General features: G+C 33.8%; 2 protein-coding genes across 2 annotated transcripts; one reads left to right on the top strand and one right to left on the bottom strand.

Moving 5' to 3' along the window:
- Nucleotides 1–657: 657 nt before the first annotated feature.
- Nucleotides 658–5,474, bottom strand: LOC126553054 (uncharacterized). The gene is made up of 6 exons (XM_050208246.1): nucleotides 4,861–5,474; nucleotides 3,079–4,686; nucleotides 1,419–1,609; nucleotides 1,078–1,269; nucleotides 720–850; nucleotides 658–669 (listed from the first exon to the last, which is right to left on the bottom strand). Exons 1-6 carry the CDS (start codon nucleotides 5,472–5,474, stop codon nucleotides 658–660), a joined length of 2,748 nt encoding a protein of 915 aa, XP_050064203.1.
- Nucleotides 5,475–13,365: 7,891 nt separating this feature from the next.
- Nucleotides 13,366–18,609, top strand: LOC126553053 (uncharacterized). The gene has a single exon (XM_050208245.1). It carries the CDS (start codon nucleotides 13,366–13,368, stop codon nucleotides 18,607–18,609), a length of 5,244 nt encoding a protein of 1,747 aa, XP_050064202.1.
- Nucleotides 18,610–23,517: the final 4,908 nt, after the last annotated feature.

The raw sequence follows: 23,517 nt of genomic DNA, 5'->3' as shown, positions 1-23,517 counted from the left end.
TTATTTATTAGAACATACATAATAAATAATAATGAACCCATCAAAAAAAAATTAATAATTGATTGAATAATATAATATAATTTTAGTTTGTGTGAAAATACATAATACTACATAACAATGGATGATAATTAATAGAATCCATAACCAATATATAATACAAATGACAAACATTTAATGGATACAAAATATAAAATTAACTTTGCTTCTGAATTTTTGTTCATTGGTAAGTTTATCTTCCATAGTATCTAAATCAGCATCATCATTAATACGCATCAAATCATCAGTATTATCAAAACCATCAAAATGTAATGTTTCTGATTGGATATTATTTAATTTATCTAATATTTGTTGTTGTACTGCAAACAAATATCAATATTTTCTTGTATATTTTTCAAATCGTGTTTCATAACAATAATATTTCTATTTATGGATTTTTGAAAAGCTATATTTCCTATATAAAACACACAAATATTACTTATATTAATCATACAAAATATATCATGGTACACAATTTCTATCTTACCACCATCTCTATTATCACCAGAACTAGTTGGAGTTATTACTTGTCGAATCAAAGTTGGAGTACGTAGCTTCTTTTCTGAATCTAAAAAACTATCGTTAACAGAAGCTTCAGAAGATTCAGAATTAATGGATGTATCAAATAGATTTCTTTTTGACGTAGATTTTGTTTCATTTTGAATATCTGAATGCGGTCTAACACTCTCTGTAATTGTTTGTATATCTTGTGAATTTGATGTGCTTTGCACTTGTGATAAATTTGAACCAAAAATTATATCTTTGTGCCCTTCAAAAGAATTATAATCGGATATCAAATTATCTACTGTTGTTCCTGAAACATATATTAATAAAATTATAATAATATCACAAATAGTAAATAGGTAAGATTAGCTTATATGATTATAATTTTTCTTTAACTAATTGACAACTAATATAATATACACACCAAATTAAATGTATGTACTCAAATTGTGTATTAATAAATGAAATTTCTATATGACTACAGTGGTAGGTAACATAATATAGTATACAACTTTATAATTGTATATTTTCCCTTACCTTCAATTTCTTCTAATATTGGAGGATATAAAACATCAGATGTATAATCGATGCCTCGATCGCTGCTGAATTCTTGAGATGAATAATATACTTTTTTCCTTTTTTTCCTAGTTTCCTTGTCGTCTTCATTGGAGGAAAGCTCAGACGTATCTTGCGCTTTTAAAGATTTTAAACGAGCTTGATGGAAACTCTCTAGTAGTATAATTTTAAATAGGTATAAAATATATTGAAATACAAATTATCTCTATTACCTAGGTATATTATTAGCTAATAATATAATATACCTTGGTATATTATTATTATATTTATTATTGCTGTACTTATTAAAAATCAAAACATACGTATATTTTGTTGTAGAGGACGGGCGTCATAATAGTCAAAATCTTCTCTGTTTGGTTGAAAACGTCCTTCTAAAAATTTTTTTAGATTGGATTTTTTTTTGGGCCATGCACATGCACCTTTGTGATACCATGTATCAGGTACAACATCAACACTATTGTCCACAGCAAAACAGACAATAGTCCACATAATTCTAAAAACATTATATTTCGTATTAAGTTACTAAAATATTAATTTTAATTTATTGATACAGGTGTATATTATGCTTGTTAAATTGGAGCTATTTTTGTTTTACTAATCATTCATTATATTGTATCTGTATTGAAATATATTGAATATAATAAAAATATATAAAATAATGGAATATCTATAGAGCTATAAGTAATAAAGATTAAATTTTTGTTAACCTACCTTATATTATTATTATTATTATTTATAATGCTACACACTTAAAAAACTGAAGTAGATTCAACACCAAGTGTTGCCAATGTTATACACATTCGCACGTCGTTTTCCAGCTTAGGTCCAATTGGTGTTAATGCAACACCAGTTTGATGTTAGTTGGGTTATTATGTATCAACACTCTATTAATGTTTTACTAACTTATACACGGGGTTAAATTAACAACAAGTGATGTTAAAATAGGATATATTGATAGTTACGGTATGTTAGAAATTAGTAGTAAATATAACACCAATAAAAGTTATACTAACTATTACATTAGTTGTGAATTTAACAATGTGATTGTTATATTAACTTATAAATATATTGTATATTTTACACCAATGAATGTTGTATTAACTATTGAATAGGCTGTGCATTCTACACCAATGAATGTTATATTAACTTATAAATAGGTTGTCCATTTAACCTCAAATAATTCTTGTATATACTTCAAATAAATTAGTTTAATTATTATTTAAATTTATTATTTGTGTAATAAAGCATGTAGATAAATGTTTTTAGTGTGTTTAGGGTGGGTACTTAATAAATAATTTGACTTACCTACCAAATGATCTTAGTAGAAGTAATGGTGTTAATTCTTGACCTAGGTACTTTCTTAACTAATAATTTTGTCGATAAACCAAAATCTGAAGTACCGTTACTCTTTATATAAGAATTCATATTGTATGTATACAATATACATATTAATACTGAACTTTATTCAGTAAAGTGGCGTTACAAAAAAATAAAAATAAATAAATATTTTGTTTTAATAGATTAAAATATTATATTATGTCAACGTGTAAACTAAAATTTCAGTCAAAATTAAAATGTGCAACCTTATATTATACATTAATTAATATGAAGTTTTAAATATAGGTCAGATGATACCCATTCCTTCATGTTTACATACAAAATTGTCAACAAGTGTAATTAGGCAAAATAAAAAATACAAATATTTGGTTTTTTTGTAAATATAATATTTTTATTGAAAGTAAAATATACAATGCAACATACATTTTCAATGGTACAAAAAACAAACTTTTAAAGATTATAACAGTATAGCTACAAGGTACATAGTACATACTTGTACTTCATATATAATATAATAAAAATACCTTAATGTTTTATACAATTAACTGTACAAGTAAGAAGTGTCTAAAAGTACCTAATTTATAATAAAATATAAATTATAGTGCATATCGTAATGTTGCATACAATTTACCATCTCCAAGAACTCTAATAACAGTAGGTGACGATTCAGGCAAATATTTTATATAATACCCAATAAGATTTGTTTCAGTTTCATCATATTTTTTTAGTTCATAAGCATGAAAATGATCATCAAATCCAATAGTAAAAAAAAGTTCACACACTAAATATGGAACAGTAGAACCATTAATAAAAATATTAAATATTTGACCAAATACACATCCATTTAAATTGATTTCTACTATCACCAGCATACCCGGTTTATAAGTAATACCTTTAAATTTTATCCAAGATGCTGAAAAAGCCTTTGGACTTATATCTGAAGGTAATATAAATTTTAACTCTACTATACTACTAATTTTTAAATATGACCCAACTTTTAAGTCTGGTTCTAATCCTTTTTTAGTTAAAAATCGATGAACCATTTGCAACTGAAGTTTATGTGATAAAGTATGGCTAAAATTTATACGATTTGGTATGGCATTTGCATATGCTTTTAAAACCTTGTGTTTTGATTCAAATCTTAAAGAAGATGTCAAAGATATTGGGCCATTTTTAAGAAGGAGACGACCATAATGAGTGAGGGTATGAAATTTGGGTTTTAATGTACTATTAGAAAAATGTAAATATAATCTGTTATGTTCTGAAACTAAAGCATCTAGTAGATGTGCACATTCTGGCTGAAGTACTCTAGCACAACACAGATCAATAATTTTTCGAAGGTGTATATATAACTTCCAAATTTCAGTTTTTAATGGAACTAGTTCTCCTACAATGAGACCAAAATACCTAACAAAACACAACATTTCAGATGCCGACATAATAATAGAACCATTTTTCAAATGATTGAGACTAATAGGAGGTGGAGAATTTTTTTTGTCAATTAAACCATACTCAAACAATATTACCCGATGGTTTAGATCTTCAAGTGAAAAATATTTATTGCTTATTAAATAACTAATAATAGTGGCCATATCATATCTTGCTACACCTTCTGAAACATCATGCATAAAGTCACATACACTATTGACTGTTACATGGTAGTTTGAAATAGAATTAAATACAGAGTCCTCAACTATACCAGTTTCTGAAACATTGGCTTTAAGAATATCCAACTTATAATTATCTTTATCTCTAATTGATTCTTTTGACTCTGTAAGCATATGTTGAAGTTTGTTTTTATGTAACCGGCATATACGGCAATAATGGTTAGCAGAAAAACTTTCTACAAATCCTAACATTGAATTAAGACCCAAGTTATCCCCCGAAATTAAACCAAGAGCAAAATAAATTGTTATATTCATAGAATTAACAACTATTGAAATACCATTTTCTTGTAAGTCAATAAGATCTCTTATAAGAGAAGAAAACATTTTCTTATTATCAAATTTGTTCTTTCCTCTATCGGAAGAATGAAAGATAAATGCTGGAAAAATATTTTCTAAAGATGATAAGTATTCGGGTGGAAGTGCAGGCACAATATAATAAATACATCCCATTTTATGAACACCGGAATGGGACCCTAAAGGATTACCCATTTCAGCATCATCATAGTAGATAAAAATAGGAAAAACAATCTTATCTTGGAAATTGTTCTTTATATTTTTCCATGTACTGCCATTTAAAAATGATGTTAAATTTGTTTGAATTGTTTGAAGATGAAACAGTAAATTGATAAGCAGCATCAAACACACCAGGCAATTCAAAAAATTGTTTAAGATTTTCTTTCATACAAAACAAATGTGCTTGGACCTGAACCATAACCTGTCGCTCAATTCCAGAAATTACTTTTTTTCACCAACAAAACCTACAACAACTTTTTTTGGCTTAAAAAATAAATTATTTGTTTCTAAAAATTGTAAACGATGATACTCAGTATTTAATTTGGAAAACGGATTTTCTAATACATTAAACATTTTTTGAATTTTATCTAACTGATTAGTATCACATTTGTCTAAATTTGGCATTACTTCGTCTTTTAAAATAGATAAAATACCAGATGAAAACAATTTGGTGGCACCAACAACTATTTCTTGCATTAATGATTCAGTCACATTAGGTTTAGTAAGCAAATTTGTTATAAATTGTAATGCACAATCTCTTACAACTTCTTCAAAAGGTCTACTACTATCACCTATTCCAGCATTATCAAAATTTTTATAAATATCAATTTCATTTGAATTTACAATTTCTTCTGATATAGAGACAACTTCATCAGAATCATGTATAGGTGGGACAATTACCAATTCATTAATTGTAAATTCAGGTGTTATATTAGAATGGACTCTATTCAAATGCTGCCTAAAATGTTCTGAACCTTGGAAGTCCCTAATACAGTCTTGCTGTTTACACTTATATATAGATTGAGCTCCCAGATGGTGATAAATTTTTAAATGCAACATTAGTTGGTTTATAGAAGAAAATAATGAAGAACATATAAAACAAATGTACATCTTAAGTCTTAATATATTTAAAAATAAAAAAAATAATAAAAGTAAAAGTTATGTATTTAAAAATTACTCAAACGATTGAAGCTTAGCCGTTAATGTTGTTGTTATAGAAGAAGATCTATCATATTCAGTAGTTAACTTAAATAAATGATGTTGTATCATCAACCAAGAGTCATAGCACTCTTTTGGATATACACAGTGGAAAGCAAAATACGATTTAAAACAAACCTCTAGTGCCTTTAAGGGGCACTCAAATCGCCAATACTTTTGGTTTACACGCAGTTTACACGCACGTAGCATGAATCAATGGAATCAGTATCCACGCCAACAAATGTGATAAATGGTTGTATAGAATAGCCATATGTTGCATATCTCTCTTGTCTTTTAGTTAAATTTTCTTGAAATTCGATATTGTTCTAGAAAAAACAAAAAAATTAACTCGTGTGTTACTTGCCATTAAATACACTAAGGAAAAAAAACACTTTTAATTACTTATAATATTTACAGTTTAAAACATTATTTAAAAATTTTTATTATTATAAATCTTGTATAATGTTATTTAAAATCCAAAAATTTAATTTAATTTAATCCATTATCTATATGCTTATTTATATACCACATCTTGACTTAACATAAATTATATAAATAAATAAATGAAATAAATTTAACTTCAATTTGTGTTTTGTGAAATTTCAATAATTATTTTTTTAACCATAGGTAATAGAAAAGTAATATAGTTTTTTTTTTTTACTTACTGTAACGTGAGTAGCAAAGGCTGATACCGATTCTACCAAAGATGGCTTCCAGTATTTAGATTTACCAGTGGAGTTGGAAATTTTGATTTGTGTCTTAGTTGGTATGAGGTATGGAATCAACAATATTTTAACTATATACGAAGTTCTTAAATCTAAAAAATAGTATTAGTAAACATTTTTATCTGTTAATTTTATGTTAAAGGAGGCATTTACAATATTTTGCAAAGCTAAAAAAAAAAATAACCTTTTTTTTGGTAAGACACATCTAATTTGGCCAGTAAAACTTGGCCAAATTTATCTTTGACAGAACTTCTTCGTATATCAACTATTCGAGTAGACAATATTTCCCACGCATTGAGAAAGTCATTCCAGTCGTTATACAATACATCAGTTGTATGTGGGAATGCACTTTTAAAATCTTCAAGAATCTATTAAAATAGTCAATTTTATAATTTTATTTAAATAACATAGAAGTTAAATATAAACATACCAGTTCATATCCTTTAGGACCTTGTAGGATTGGCCAGGATTGAAAAATGGTTGAAAGAAGGCGATCTTCAGATTCAAACACCTCTTTTTTCCTTAAATCATAGGTTATCAACCATTTTGCTTTGACTAGATTTATATCACCAGCAAGCCCATCAGCTTGTAACCACTGTTTGGCATCTAGTACCTCATCTATAATAATAAATCAAAACAACAATAATAATCAATAACTAGTTACAAAACAAACACCAGGAAAAAAATATACAATTTTACTAATATTTAGAGCTATAAACACATTAGTTGGGCATTAAATATAAATTTAAAATTAATTCGATTTACCAGAAAACACAGAATATTCAGCGTCAGGAGCTAATACTACATTTGCCTGGTTTTTAGTATGTCTTTCTAATGTGATTGCTCCGACTGCTCTTAACCTGCTAGCAACATTTTTCCAGCGTTCAATGAGTTTTCCCTTAGCGTGGGTTTGTTTTTGTCCTTCTGACTTTGCTGGTATAAAATATACACTCTAGAAATGCAAGATAATTTAATATTATAATTTATGGTATTGATAAATATTATTAAATCCATACTATTTGTTCTTTGGGAAAAATTTCAATAATCAGCTCTGCTATTTTTCTAAAATAAAAATCAGTACCTCTGAAAAAAATTTCAAAATACTAACATCAAGTATATGAATAGTTACTCACTATGCATTATTAGTTACATCATTAGCAGGGTTTTTACTAGTTCAATTTGTAGTAAAAATTAGAATTCTTTATATATCAATTATGTTTCAAAATTGTTTTTAAACTTAGGTTGAACATTTTCATTTTTCATACCTGCTCTGATCTTGTAATAGATGGTTGATTAAGAGTTTTGTAAGTAAATTTTGCGAATCGTCAGACAAAAAACCATTATTATTTTTATAATCTGCTAAAATGTATCTCCCATCGTTTGTAGTATGCAAAAGTTGCAATAGAGTCCAATGAAAATTAAGAAATTTATATATTAAAGGTGAACATAAAATAACAATTCATAACTATTATACTTCTGTTGTCCATGCCATTGGCCTATAAGATCCAAACTTTGTATGCAAATTAGCAGTTAAACTTATAGATTTGTCTCCTGTAAGAGGTTCTTGCGATTCCTTATAAAACTCTTGAATAACATTAGATTGTGACAACGAATTATCTAACTGATTTAACTGATCTAAATTTTGAATTTCAGCAGCTGAAGATCCTGACGGATAATATGGAAACTGAGACAACAATAAAAACAAAATTAGGCACATTATCTTTGTTGTCTTTTTGTTTAATTGATTTATACTTTATGTAAAAGGCATAATTTAAAGGCAGTAGACAAATTGTATATTTTTTTATGATGTAATACTAAAAATAATTGATATTGAGATAAATATTAGCTACTTTATTAATTTAAAAAATGAACACAAGTAATTTGAAGCTGTACTGCTGTAGCCTGTAGGTATCTGGTATAATATGAAAATTGGATCAAAATGTAAACAATAACCAATAAGTACTTACCTATATATTATTATGTATAACATGAGTTTACATGAAATAGCATATTGTATTATAATTATCATCACATTGTGATTATGTACCTAATATGCATGCAATCATCAAATAAATTACATAATTTAATAATTAACTAATACATACCTGATACTGATTCATTTTTCGGCAATTTTGAAACACTTCAAAAGTTCAAACTTCGTAAAGTAGTAGCTTATCGATATTGTAAAACACAGTGAAAAAAGTGAAAACAATGACGACAAGTGACAACTCACAACTGTGGAGTGTGGACTGACCAGATAGTGCTAACTCCCGCAGTCCCGCTCAAACGACAACCGTTCACGAAAATAACAAAATATTGGGATTACCCATTATTAACGACAATATTAAAATTACGGTGTTAAAATAACACTCGACTTGTCAATTTGACCCCAGTGTAACGTTATCCTTTAATACTAAACAATGGTTTAAAATAACTTAATTATAAAATTGTGAAAATAACGCGTACTAATGCTGAAATCAAAATACATTGGTGTAATATTGATTTATTTAAACTTAATTCAATTTTTTATTCGTGTTAAAATGGCATATAAACTATAGTTTTGTATTGTTACTTTAACTCCAACAAATGTTGAACATTTTTAGTTGAATATACATTCCGTGGTGTTAAAATAAATACTAATTATTAGTAATTTAACATTTTACCCTTCAACATCCAGTCAATTGTTAAAATAACTCCAATATTTCTAAGTGTGTAATACGATATAGCCATAACAATAAAAGTATAAAACATAATAAATTAAACACAAAATACATAGAGGCCAACTTTTTACATCATACTCACTATATTAATTAAGAATGAATAATTGGTATAGCTGTAACTAAACCCTCAAAATGAAAAATCATCATTTTCATTTTAATATCAGATTCATCCCATTCGAATGAATGTTGAGAAAGATTATTTACGTTATAAATGTTGAGCTTAGATGATTTTAAAGGGCTAATAAACATTTCTTCCTGGTTTAAAAACATTTTACCAATTAACATTATATTGTTGGAAGTCATTGATGATACAATTTCAGTTATTTTTATTATTTCACCACTTTGAATTGAAAAATAACAATTTGGCTCTTTGGTGGTAAATTTAACTTTTTTGATATTATTATTATTATGTTCTATGTTTCCACTTTTACATTTTTCTTCATAACGTCGAACAACTTGTTGTAAAGGTTTTTCATGTTTACGGAGCATATTTTTCAAATCCTTCATATAATTTTCAAAAGGGAACGCACTACAATAATCGAGTGGCCCAAATCTAATATGATCATCAGGTAAATGAATTAGGCTATGAAAATTGTATGACATAAATTGACTTCCGTAGATTTGTTCAAATGATTTAACAAAATAAACAAGAAGTTTGCGAGCATACTCAACATATTGCTTATAGTTAGGGCTTAAAAGTATTCTCATAGCAATACTTAAGACCATAAAATGTTCATAACAGTTACTAGATAATATGTTTTTTAAAACTACTGGTCCTGTATACAACAAAAACTGGCGGAATTCAGTAGCCTTCCAACGAGCTACATCTTCTATAGCCCTTGGTTTTCGTGGAAAATCATTGGTTACATCAGTTTTTAATGTCAAAAGAGAATTTGTAATTTTTCTAATTTTCCAACTAGGCAACCGAACAGTCTTTGGTCCCTTATGTTGCCAAAGAATAATTAATTTCCGCACAACTCCCAAGCAAACCAAGTGCATATAGTCCAAAGAGAATATATTAACTATATCAAGGTCAGGGATCATGACAAGGGATGAAATTATTGAAGATGTATGATGTTCTTCGTCTTTCATAGTTATGTAATCATAATGAGTTCTTTTTTCACAGTTTTCGATAAATGGAAAACAGACACGATTCTCTAAATATTCTCCTTCAATTACACACCTTGAACATGAAAAATAACCAGCATGTCCCTTGTTTCTCATTACAAATGATCTGGCAGGAGCATCACAGCAAATTACTTTTAAAATTACTTTTTTAGTAATATTATTTATCATTATCCCATGGGTAGATAGTTTAAGCATTTCTGCAATAAAATCTTTAATAAATATGTTACTATCTTGAGGTTTATTGTGGCCATAGTATATTCCAATAGGAAAAACATTATTATTATAAGGAAAAATATAAGCCAAAATTGGCCAAAATTGGCTTGAACTACTCTTGCTTAAAGGTAGACCATCCATTCCGATTACAATACTTATAACATCATCTAGAGAAAATATCTTAGAATACAAATTAATACCAGTTTCTAACCCGAAATGATAATATATGCCATTCGGTTCGATTTCTCGAATATTAAAAACTTTTGTTGATCCAGATTGAAGTAATGTACGGCTATCGACAGGAAGAAAATTAAGATTGACATCATTTTTTAATATTTTTAATAAGGCATTAGAAGAATTTTGGGGAACATTGAAATTTACCATCCATGTTCTTATTTTATTTTTAATATTTTCACTATATACTGAACTTTGTGTAAGAGGAATTGATATTGAATTTGAATCTGCATTGTTTCGAGTACAAATTACATTACTTAAATAATCTTGATTTAAATTATTGTTATATGATTTATAGAAATGTTTATTGGTAATATGGTTATGTCCAGGTAAACTACTGGTATAGCTTTGAATACTTGTATTGATACAATCATAATTATCATCATGTGGAGGTGATGGAGTATTTTCAACAAGACTATCTGAGATTTCATTTATAGATGACCATTCTAGAATTTGCAATTCTTTTTGCAATCGCCTTTGTTTCGTTCTATAACTAGTAGTTTTAATCATTTGTTAAGTTATAACTAAACAATTTTAAATTGTATAAAACTTAGTTTCTTTGTAAATAATTGTATTTAATAAAGTCTATAATTCTACTAATTAGCAATATGAATAATATCTGAAAAATGAAAATAAAAATTGATAGTATAGGTATATGGATACAAAATACGAATTATAATTATTATTTGTGACTATTCTAGTAGGTATTTATTTGTTATGTGAAAAAAAATTGATACCTATATTTTGTAGTTTTTCTTTAAAATAATAATCTAACACTTAGGTATCTTTATACATACCTACCTATCTATAGGTACAATTATTATTTAAAAAAAACATATATTAAGATTAGGTATATAAAAAATATATAACCATAATATATTATATATTATTTAAATGCAATAACAATTATTACCTATATATAATATTGTATAATTTTGCTATAGGTAGATACAAAAATAAAATAAATAATAATAAAATACTATTTTTAAGATTCTTGTTGTAAGCTTTGCATGTGTGATCACATATTTCTTCTGAAATATTGTACTAATTTATAAGCTTATTTCATTATATTTAATTAATTTTTGTAATGGATGAAAATTACTCAAAAAAAAAAAAGAAAAATGATTCTGTGTAAATACGTTTTGTCTAAGTTGCACGTGGGCTAGAGAAGGAAAACAAACAGTGCATTGCCAGATGTCCTAGTATTAATACTCTAAATAATGTAGATAGATAATAAATTTATAATATTCTAATAGTAATATATAGTAATATAATTTATTATATATTATATATAGGTACTTACGCGTATTGGCTGGTGGCAATTACCGTTCGTTGCGTATAATAATAATATGCTTATTACACTTATTAGCAATATATTGTAGGTTGTACTATTATAATTTATATAACTTATGGCTGAATCAAAACACTATAGAACTGTAGAAGTATAGAACACGTTTAGCTTATACGCTCTTAAACAGCGCATTAAACTATTAAAGGCGAGACAGTGCACCACGGAAAAAAGAAGTAATAATAATAATTAAAGTATTAAACGCTCTCGCGACACCCGTCGCCGATAGCTATTTGCTGTGGTACAGGTGGCGGCGGGGTGGAAGACGCGACAAGCGCTTCGGACCAGTATGGTCGGGTCGTCGGATTCACTGATTACAACAATTTTGGAATAACCCATATTTTATTTTTATTATATTCCTATTACTTTTGACTGGCCGTCTGACCATATTATAATATTAAATATAGGATTATATTATGGTTCATAATTGTTCGAACTTGCCCCTTCCAGCCGCTACTGTTACGCCGTGCGACAACCGGTCCGCGAGACAGCGCATCTCGCGCGGTCATTGATCTTGGCAAAGTCGTCGCCGTCCATAATTAGCCAGTCCTACGCTCACCATCGTTCGGCCCGTGCGTCTCGTGTGGTGTTCGGCCGTTATTTTTGTCGCCTTTTTTTCCGCGACCATCTCAAAAGTGATACTGCAAGTCGTATTGTATCCTTTTACTCGTGTTGGCATTTTGCACGGATTTATTTGTTATTCACCGACGTGCCGTGTTCCGCCCCGCGACCGACGAATTCAACGCGTTGTATTTTATTGCGCAATACCGCCGTTCAATATCGTGATTACGTAAAATCGCGCTTTACGTAATCCGATCTCCCGCCGTGTTCGCGTGCCGCCGTGTCCGTGGTTATCAACATTGCCGTATCAGCCGCCGCCACCAACGCCGCCGATACTGACCGTAACGACCGTGGCGTATGTGCCGACCGGTATTTATCGTATTATTATTTGTATGATACTAGTATCAATTATTATTATTATTATTTATTGCTGTTATTATTGTTATTATTCTGTGTGGAGCTGCTCCCGTGGAGACGTCCGCGTAAGCGTCATTGTCAGAAGCCTTAATATATTATTATTTGTATCCTATACATTATGTTGTAATTATTATGAACGCATCCCAATTCCGTGAACATCACATTTTATTATTATAGTTGTCCGGCCAAATGCTCGATAATAGCCGATAACGCACATTTTGGTAGCAGAGCGTGGTTGATGTTCACGTTTGGCTGGGTTCATATTACCATTTTATTTTAAATTATTATCCCGCCTAGTATTATTGTAGTTATTGTATTTAAAGCACTGTTAGGCCGAGTGACCGCTTCGAGAGGTACGCGCGCGCATTTCTTAGTCTTATCTGGTAGAGCGCCTAATCGGCTGTGTCATGGGTCAAGACGAAGACTTGGCGCGCAGTAAACGCGCGAAGGTTAGAGCAATAGCTAAGAGGGATTCATATGCCGCTCGGATTAAAGCTATTCACGCAACGGCTCAGCTGGCCAATAACGATGCTACTATAGCACCTCAGTTGCTCGTCGCATCAGCTAAGTTGGACGATTTGTGGGCTGGGTTTCAAACTGAAGATAACGCTGTGTTCGAAGCGTTTTGCGACTTAGATATGTTATCAGATTATACTACGGATTTGTGCATCGAAGTAAGCGAATTGGTAGACTACGCTAAGGCCGTAATGTCTCATTATCATGTCCAGCCATCTACGCCGGTGACATCGGGTGACAGGGTGGACCATGGCAAATCCGTTCACAGTCTCGACGGTTCTGTTCATACCCCTGTCCTCGCTGACGAGTCATCGACGCGTGTAGTCAGTCGCCTACCCGAAATCCCACTACCGCAATTTGACGGAGATCTACATAAGTGGCCGGCCTTCCGTGACCGGTTTGTTGCATTGGTATCACAACGCCCGAATATATCAAACATCGAACGTTATTATTATTTGGTCGGATGCGTACATGGAGTCGCTGCCGACGTTATTCGTGGCATACCAATCTCCGGTGCCACGTTCGATTTAGCATGGTCCGCTTTGGTATCACGTTTCGACAAGCCGCGGTTAGTCGCAAGTTCTGTGGTCGACGACTTGTTACAAGTACCGGTGTCGTCGGTGGACAGTTTGACGGACCTAAATAAGTTCATGGCGATATTTGGGGAAAGTGTTGCAGTTCTCACGTCACTACAGGTTCCAGATTTAGGTGACTTTATTTTGTTTTCATTGGCTTCGAGGTGCCTTTCGGCGTCGTGTCGTACTTTGTTCGAATCGCAGTTGACCACCGACTTCCCGAAAGTCGAAGGTCTTTTTGAATTTGTTCGGTCACGCATTGCGGTTCTCGAGCGTGTACAAGGCGTTGCCGGTAAACAATCCGAGCAAGCGTCGCGTAAAAGGGAACAATCTAAGGTTCCGCCGAAATGGCCGCGTAAAATAGATCGACCACCGCCGACTTCGTTAGTTTCCGCCGCGTCGGTACAGCCTGCCGTCGCACACACGTCATCGGTGTGTACTTATTGTAACAATTCGCATTCGATTGATGTATGTCGTAAATTTGGTTTGTTGTCGGTCGACGACCGTACGCTATGGGCTCGTAACCAACGCATCTGTTTTACGTGTCTCGGGTCCGATCATTGGGCAAACCGTTGCAAGGCGTCAACAAAATGTAAAATCTGCTCGCGCCGTCATCATAGTCTATTGCACTCGGACACCAAGGACGCAGCACCGCCGTCGATAGCCCAGCCTCCTGTCGTCGCTACTTCGTTACTGTCGAGATTCGGTGGTCCGTCTGTCATGCTCGGCACAGCGTTAGTCCACATACGTGATCATTCCGGGACTTACCAGGTGGCGCGCGCTCTAATCGACTCCGCATCTCATATTAACGCAATTTCACTTCCGTGTGCGAAGCGTTTAGGCTTCCGTTGGTCAAATTGGACTGCTCCTATTTCCGGTTTGGCTGGAGTGCCCGTACCTACCGTGCAAGGACGAGTTCAATGTCACGTCGTTCCGCGCTTCGCTTCTGACCCAGCATTATCGTTCGAGTCATGGGTTTTGCCGTCTATAACCAGTGACCTCCCTCGACGTTCGTTGGAACCATCTATACGAGACAAGTTTTCACACTTGGCGTTAGCTGACCCAGACTTTAATATCGCGGCGCCGGTGGATATATTATTGGGCGCAGACCTGTTCTCGTCGATCATGGATGGGCGTCAAGTTATGGTTGACAAGTCATTGCCAGCTGCGTTCAGTTCTTGCTTTGGTTGGATCTTGATCGGTTCCGTGTCGTCATCTAACGTACCGGAAATTCAAGAAGCTGCCGTGTCTTTACTAACATCCGTAGAACAATTGATCGAACGTTTTTGGCACATAGAAGAACCTGATGTTGCCCCATTGACGTTTACCGATGCCGGGAAATGCGAAAGTATCTTCCGTGAGAATCTTGTCCGTGACGAGTCGGGTCGTTTCGCAGTCCCACTGCCGTTCCGGGTGCCGTTGCACGACAAGTTATTTCCAGGTTCCCGGGCGGTTGCTGCAAAACGGTTTGAGCGCCTCGAGCGGAAGCTGGGCTCCGACGTCCGAATGCGAGCTAAATACAACGAGTTTATGTCCGAATACGCATCACTCGGACATATGTCGGTGGCGTCCTCTCCCGGCCAATATTTCATTCCACATCATGCCGTGTGCGGTGCCGATGAAAAATTCCGGGTAGTTTTCGACGCGTCCGCTGCGGCTGCCGATGGCACATCTTTAAATATGTCATTATTCGCGGGGCCCAAGTTACAACAAGACATTGTGGATGTGCTCACGCGTTTTCGTTTGTTCCGACACGCGTTCACCACTGACATCTGTAAAATGTACCGGCAGATTACTGTGCTCCCGCAATACCGTACGTACCAGCACATTTTTTGGCGCTCATCTCCACACCAGGAACTTGTCGAGTACGAGCTGAATACGGTAACTTATGGCGTGAACTGCGCTCCTTTTCTCGCGCTACGTGTCCTGCAAGAGGTCGCCGATGTCGATTGCCATAGTTTCGCGCACGCATGTGATGCATTGCGCCACCAGACATACGTGGACGATATTTGTTACGGCGCCGACACTGTGAATGACGTGCTCAGTATCCAGGCAGAATTAACGTCTGTCCTCGCCGGCGCGGGTTTTGAGTTGCGAAAGTGGGCGAGCAACACTGCACCCGTGTTGCAGGCTGTTCCGGACGAATTCCGGGTGATCAAATCTACGTCGTTCGCCGGTGATGAAGGTGGTGAGACGAAAGTCCTCGGATTGTCATGGCACACCGGCGGCGACTATTTTGGCTGCGAAGCTCACTTCGACTCGGCTCCAGTATTTACCAAGCGCGGTATGTTGTCTCTGACGGCACGATTTTTCGACCCATTAGGTTTATTCGCGCCGTCAACCTTCCTTGCTAAGCACATTATGCAGCGCACTTGGCAGTCCACTTGTTCGTGGGATCAACGTTTGCCTATCGACATTCACCAAGATTGGGCACAATTCGTTGCGGAACTGCCCGTCTTAGCATCAGTGCACGTACCACGTTACTTCAATACCAAAATCGGAGCTCGGTGCTCGCTATATGGGTTTTGCGATGCGTCGCAACGTGGGTACGCCGCGGTAGTATTTTTGCGTGTGCATGACGCCCCCCGCGAATCGTCAATCATATTGGTCGGTTCCAAGACAAAGTTAGCCCCGCTTAAACCGATATCCGTTCCGAGGCTCGAATTAAATGCAGCCGTGTTATTATCACGTTGGATGAGTCGGGTACTATCATTACTAAATACGCACCTCAATATCGTTGACATGTGGGCTTGGACGGATTCGTCAATTGTATTATCATGGCTAACCGTGCCCCATGATACGTTTAAACAATATGTGTCAAACCGCGTTCATAGTGTGCAAACGTTGTTACCGAATTGTCAATGGCGACATGTCACTTCGGAGATGAACCCGGCGGATTGTGCTTCTCGTGGGTTGATGCCGTCCGAGTTGCCGCATCATCAGTTGTATTGGTCAGGTCCTCCGTTCCTCCGTGACCCTTCACACGAATGGGGGAGTGACATACCACGTTTACCTGTCGCAGAGTTGCCCGAAGTGAAATCTGTCTCACTGACAGTTTGTTTAACCGCCACCACAGTCGAATGGTTCACGCGTTTTTCGTCATATGACGAACTTATACGTGTTGTCGCGCGTGTTCGTCGGTTTATTAATATTTGTCGACGACGTCCCGTCGAAAGCTCGACTGCGCTCACTAAAGCGGAGTTAGATGGAGCGACTCGTGCAGTAATCGCCGCGTCTCAACACACCACATTTCCGTCATTATTCATCGACTTGGAAAAACTACGTCATATAAAACATCGGCCGTTAGCCCGCTTGTGCCCTTTCGTGGACTCTGAAGGTATTATTCGCGTTGGCGGCCGCTTACGTCACTCGGAGCTGCCATATGACCATCGACATCCAGTTTTATTAGCCAAAGAATCGCATCTGGCCGTATTGGTATGTCGTCATTGGCACAAGGTTACTGGCCATTCTGGACCACGTATAATGACCGCTCTAATACATCGTAAATATTGGATTGTGTCGTTACGGTCCGTGATCCATTCGGTTATCAGCCAGTGCACGCGTTGTGTTCGTCTCCGCGCGACCGTACCTGTTCCTATCATGGCTGACTTACCCGAATCGCGAGTGCTACAATGTCGCCCGTTTTCACGCGTTGGCGTAGACTACGCCGGCCCAATACCTATGCGGGAAAATCGGTTACGGAAATCACGAACGTACAAGGCGTACATAGCTGTTTTTGTATGTCTCGGTGTCAAAGCAGTCCACTTGGAACTCGTGTCAGACTTGTCGACCTCAGCCTTCCTCGCAGCTTTCGATAGGTTCGTCGCTCGACGCGGTCTACCTACCACGGTCTATTCCGATTGCGGAACAAATTTCGTCGGCGCTGACCGACAGTTGCGACAGTTAGTTAACAGCGCGACCGCTCAAGCGACCATCACCTCTGCGAAGTCCTACTGCGAATGGAAATTTAACCCTCCGAGCGCGCCGCATTTTGGTGGGTTGTGGGAGGCCGCAGTGCGATCCGCGAAACGATTATTATCCAGGATTATGGGCGCCCACAGCTTCACATACGAAGAGTTCACAACCGTGTTATGTCGGGTTGAGGCTGTGTTAAACTCTCGCCCACTCACTCCGGCGTCGACCGACCCTCATGACCTCGAGAGTTTATCGCCGGGCCATTTTTTAATATGTCAACCGTTGTTAGCTCTACCACCGCGCACCTCCGAATTTCCGGAACGCTCGCTGACCGACCGTTGGAAACTTTTAGATCATTGCCACCAAGCGTTCTGGCGCCGTTGGTCGACGGAGTATTTACAAACGTTACAGGAACGTAACAAATGGACTCACGGGCAATCCAACATCGAAATAGGACAGATGGTCACCATAAGAGACAATTTAGCTCCTCCACTCGAGTGGCGACTTGGACGGGTACTCGAAGTGCTACCCGGTAAGGATGGTGTCGTAAGAGTCGCGCGCGTATTAACCTCGCGCGGGATGGTCACTCGTCCCGTCGTTAAGCTAGTCCTATTGCCTGGTAACTGTACAGGTTCCCTTGTTTAAATTATGTTTACGCGCCAAATGGCCTACTATTTCGTATTCTGTGTAATTATTAATTAATATTTATTTTTCTATGTCAAATTATTATTCGCATTACCTAATGTTCGGTTAATGCGAGTCATGTATTATCATTCAATTTATGATTTATTGTTAAGTGTCAATTATTGTATTTTTAGATTCGTGTTTACGACTATATTTTTTCTTGGTTTTCGACCCTTTTGATTTATATAATATGTCTCAGTATCGGTGGAAATCAAATAAGATGTGAAGCTGCGCCTCCCATGGGGGAGTATGTTCGAACTTGCCCCTTCCAGCCGCTACTGTTACGCCGTGCGACAACCGGTCCGCGAGACAGCGCATCTCGCGCGGTCATTGACCTTGGCAAAGTCGTCGCCGTCCATAATTAGCCAGTCCTACGCTCACCATCGTTCGGCCCGTGCGTCTCGTGTGGTGTTCGGCCGTTATTTTTGTCGCCTTTTTTTCCGCGACCATCTCAAAAGTGATACTGCAAGTCGTATTGTATCCTTTTACTCGTGTTGGCATTTTGCACGGATTTATTTATTATTCACCGACGTGCCGTGTTCCGCCCCGCGACCGACGAATTCAACGCGTCGTATTTTATTGCGCAATACCGCCGTTCAATATCGTGATTACGTAAAATCGCGCTTTACGTAATCCGATCTCCCGCCGTGTTCGCGTGCCGCCGTGTCCGTGGTTATCAACATTGCCGTATCAGCCGCCGCCACCAACGCCGCCGATACTGACCGTAACGACCGTGGCGTATGTGCCGACCGGTATTTATCGTATTATTATTTGTATGATACTAGTATCAATATTATTATTATTATTATTTATTGCTGTTATTATTGTTATTATTCTGTGTGGAGCTGCTCCCGTGGAGACGTCCGCGTAAGCGTCATTGTCAGAAGCCTTAATATATTATTATTTGTATCCTATACATTATGTTGTAATTATTATGAACGCATCCCAATTCCGTGAACATCACATTTTATTATTATAGTTGTCCGGCCAAATGCTCGATAATAGCCGATAACGCACAATAATAATAATTTATAAACTATAAAGTATAACGAAAAATAGAATACCACTAATTAATAATATTATATAATATATATAAATTTGAATAATACGTTGTGTGTGTATATTATGACGTATATTATTGTTGTTACAATATGTATTACCACTATTACCTCTCAGCAGTCAGCGGTGTTGTGCCTATAATTACTATACGCCAGCCCGGTTATTGAATGAATGTGTTGTAATTTTATTGTACTTGGTAGGTTAGTTGAATAATAAAACATCATATACGTGATGTCGGCCGTGACCACTGGCCATTATTATATATAATTCAATATTATATTATATTATATCAAATTATATCAAAATTCAAAAAAATGTCTATTGCGTAACTTATATAGTTATATCTATTGATGATATTATCATAATATATATCATATAATAATTATTATAAATGAAATAATATGTTATTATGATATCTATCAAAAAACAATCTTAATAATATATGTGACGAATAATATTATTTTAATTTTTAAAAGTATTCCGCTGTAGTAGATATATTTTATGTATAATATGTCGTAGGCCATATTGAAAATTAGTTTTTTTGCGAAAAGAACGGGTGTAGCCCGTTGGCGAACTATACTATTATATTATAGTTATTATTTTTCCAAACGGCCTGCTGTTTTTTAGGCTTACGCTTTTAACCATTTTACTTATTTTATTTTAAGGCGGTGTAGGTTTATAATAACTATACACAGTACATTTATAACATTATTTTTCCAGCAAACGCATCAGCTATTTTTTGAAACATTTAACATGTATACTGAATAAGTATATTATACGATAATTCATTATAATTATTATTATTCATCATAATTCACTAATTGCAAAAAAAAAAAAGAGCAATATAATAATATATGTAAACTGATCTATTATATATTTTATCAATGACCTACCTATCAATGAATATAGTTTGGAATATTTTAATATAAGTTAAATATAAGTTATAACATTATATTAAGTGCTAGTTTAAACCAGTAAAATAAATTTATTTTATATTGCTAACAAAAAAGAAAATATGTAAAATATTAAATTAAATTTAAATATTACAAAAAATATTACATTATATACAATATATTATATATTATGTCACAATATATTATTGTGAGTAGTAAACATATATTTACTTTTTGTGACACGTGATTTTTTATGGCATTTTGATCTACACAGTACATTATAACATTAATAGAAACAGCGAATATACATTCGAAATTTGGAGGGAATGGTTATCAAAAATTTTTTTACAAAACATAGTGCAAAACAAATAAATGCATTATTGTCGGAAAAGTAATATATATATATGTATATTGTATATACTGTGTACCTAGCTCGAAATGTATTTACTTAATGAATTTCACGAAATTCGATCCCACGATTAATTTTTTGTAATATATATTATAATATATAAAATAAAACTAATATAATATAATACACTGGTCAACAACTTTAAATCGCCATCATCATTGAAAAATTACATCAGTTTACATGTTATAAAAATTTGCTTTTGCTCTTTTTTATCTGTCCAAGTATAATAAATTACCGTTAAATACTTATATAACCTATACCTATTTGAATAATTATTCAATTTACATGTTTGAATGTTTCAACAAATAGATGCACTTGTCGGAAAAATAATGTACAGTGGTACATTGTATATATAAATCTACCCTTAAAATGAAATAATTATTGAAAAGTTTTGATTATTTTTGGTTTTGGATACTTTGAGGTCAAATATTTTCAAAACATAGGATGGAAAATTGGTATATGATATTTGGTATGTAATAATTTGAAAACATTTTGACTATATTTGAGTTTAGATATTTTGAGATCAAATATTTTCAAAACAAAAGATGGGAAATTGATATATAATATTTGGTAGGTAATAGTTTGAAAATGTTTTGACTATATTTGGGTTTAAATATTTTGAGATCAAATATTTACAAAACAACTGTATAATATTCTACAGTAAATATTTGAGGTGGATTCTTATTCAAATATTGTGAAAATATTAATGTTTTCAAATTGCTGTGTGGGATCTATATATATAAGAGAAAGTATACTTTACCAATAATCAACGTACAGCCAAAACTACCGTACGGATTTATTTGAAATTTTCAGGATATGTACTTATTACTATGTATAGGCGCTGAACGGGCCGGGAGCATATAATGCTAATACACGCGCTCGGTCACCAAAATACTTCGTGCGCTGCACACCGACCGACCTGTGTGTATGTGTGTATAGCGACTCTAAGGAAGTGGACGGGGTCGCCGAGCAAGACCAAAGAGTGCTAGTGTGCAGTGGTGTGTGTAAGTGTGTATATTTGTGTGTGTGTGTACTTAAAACTAGGGACACGGGTAACTAAGAATAAATGGTAACACAGTAGAAATTTGGTAAAGATACACAGTATAATACAATAATAATAAACTACGGCCCTTTTGGCCCAACAGGTAAAAGAATATATAATTTAAAATGCTAGTTTAGCACAGCCGATAATAATAATAAGAGTATAATATCAAGAATAATTAAATTAAAATAACAATATAAAATAACTCACAGATCGTCGGTGCTCGGCTGGCCAGCTGCTACCTATGCTATAATAAATTCACACACACACAGACACAAAATAATTCAAATAATACACGGAAAATAAATAAATAAATAAACGAGTATGGCAATTCGCGCCTACAAGAAAATAATAACAATGTGGCGATTAGCGCCTGCAAATTGCAATATAATATTAATTTAAAAACGACGATTAGCGCCTATATAAAATCATACAATAATAAAGGTGGCAATTCGTGCCTGCACCATATAAAAATAATATATATTATATATAAAATAATATAACAGATGTGGCGATTCGCGCCTACAATATGTATATAAAAAAAGCGGGCAAGTGAGTACCGCTCTGCTGTACATTAGGTGCCGTATGGATCATTATTATATATTATAGGAGTGTTAAATTTGAATCCAATGATAGTTATCATTGTATACGAAAAACGATTCTGAACGAAGATGATTTGTCAGCCTAGGATATAATTTCTAGTGGTTGGTGAAAAAGGTGGTTTATGTTTTAATGGCCTGAATACAACAAAATTTAAGTTCTTTTATAATAATTGTAACTTATGAAAAACCTTGTATTAAATTTTCAACTCTTAGCTACTTATACAAAAATTTTTATGAAATATACCTACAAAATAATTTGCAAGTATTCATAGTTTTGACGAATTTTTGTAAATATTTGAACTTCAAATGCTAATAAAAAAAAATTGTGCCTATGTATTCTTATAATTTTTTAATCACTTTAATAATAACTTATGAGGAACTTTGTATTAAATTTTCAAGTATTTTGATAGGGCCAAAAAGTTTTTATCGACACATAAAAAAACAATTTTGAGAAAAATTGAAAATTTCAGTTGTCTATAAATAGCTCAAAAAAAGTCAAAATATTTTGAAAATTAAATCACGTAAATAAAACGCGAGTCTTAATAACTGGTAAAATTTTCAAGTATCTACGACTTATACTTTTTGAATAATAACAAATATCAAAAATCGTTTGAGGTTAAACTGTTATTTAACGCGGTTTTGTAAAAATTTAAATTTCAAACACTCATAAAAATTTGTTGTCTGAATCCGATAGAGTTTTTTTTACAGATATTTGAAGAAAAATGTATGGAGAACCTTGCACCAAATTTTCAAAACTTGGTTATAAAAGAAAAAAATTTTATGATTTTTCAACTTCAAAATTACTTGCAAATTTTCGCGTTTTCGACAGATTTCGTAAAAATTTGAACTAAAAACGCTTATAAA

The sequence above is a fragment of the Aphis gossypii genome, unplaced genomic scaffold (genome assembly GCF_020184175.1).
Source record: "Aphis gossypii isolate Hap1 unplaced genomic scaffold, ASM2018417v2 Contig00055, whole genome shotgun sequence".
Classification (NCBI taxonomy): domain Eukaryota; kingdom Metazoa; phylum Arthropoda; class Insecta; order Hemiptera; family Aphididae; genus Aphis; species Aphis gossypii.
Note: the sequence above shows the minus strand (reverse complement) of the source record. Positions and strands in the feature narration are given on the sequence as shown.

Excerpts from the sequence above, each read along its gene's own strand:
- LOC126553054 (XM_050208246.1), bottom strand. The coding sequence starts at position 5,474 with ATGTTGCATTTAAAAATTTATCACCATCTGGGAGCTCAATCTATATAT. Across the intron at positions 4,687-4,860 it reads GGTTTTGTTGGTGAAAAAAA|TACATGGAAAAATATAAAGA; the intron begins GTAATTTCTGGA and ends TTTAAATGGCAG. Across the intron at positions 1,270-1,418 it reads TCCTCTACAACAAAATATAC|AGAGTTTCCATCAAGCTCGT; the intron begins GTATGTTTTGAT and ends TTATACTACTAG.
- LOC126553053 (XM_050208245.1), top strand. The coding sequence starts at position 13,366 with ATGGGTCAAGACGAAGACTTGGCGCGCAGTAAACGCGCGAAGGTTAGA.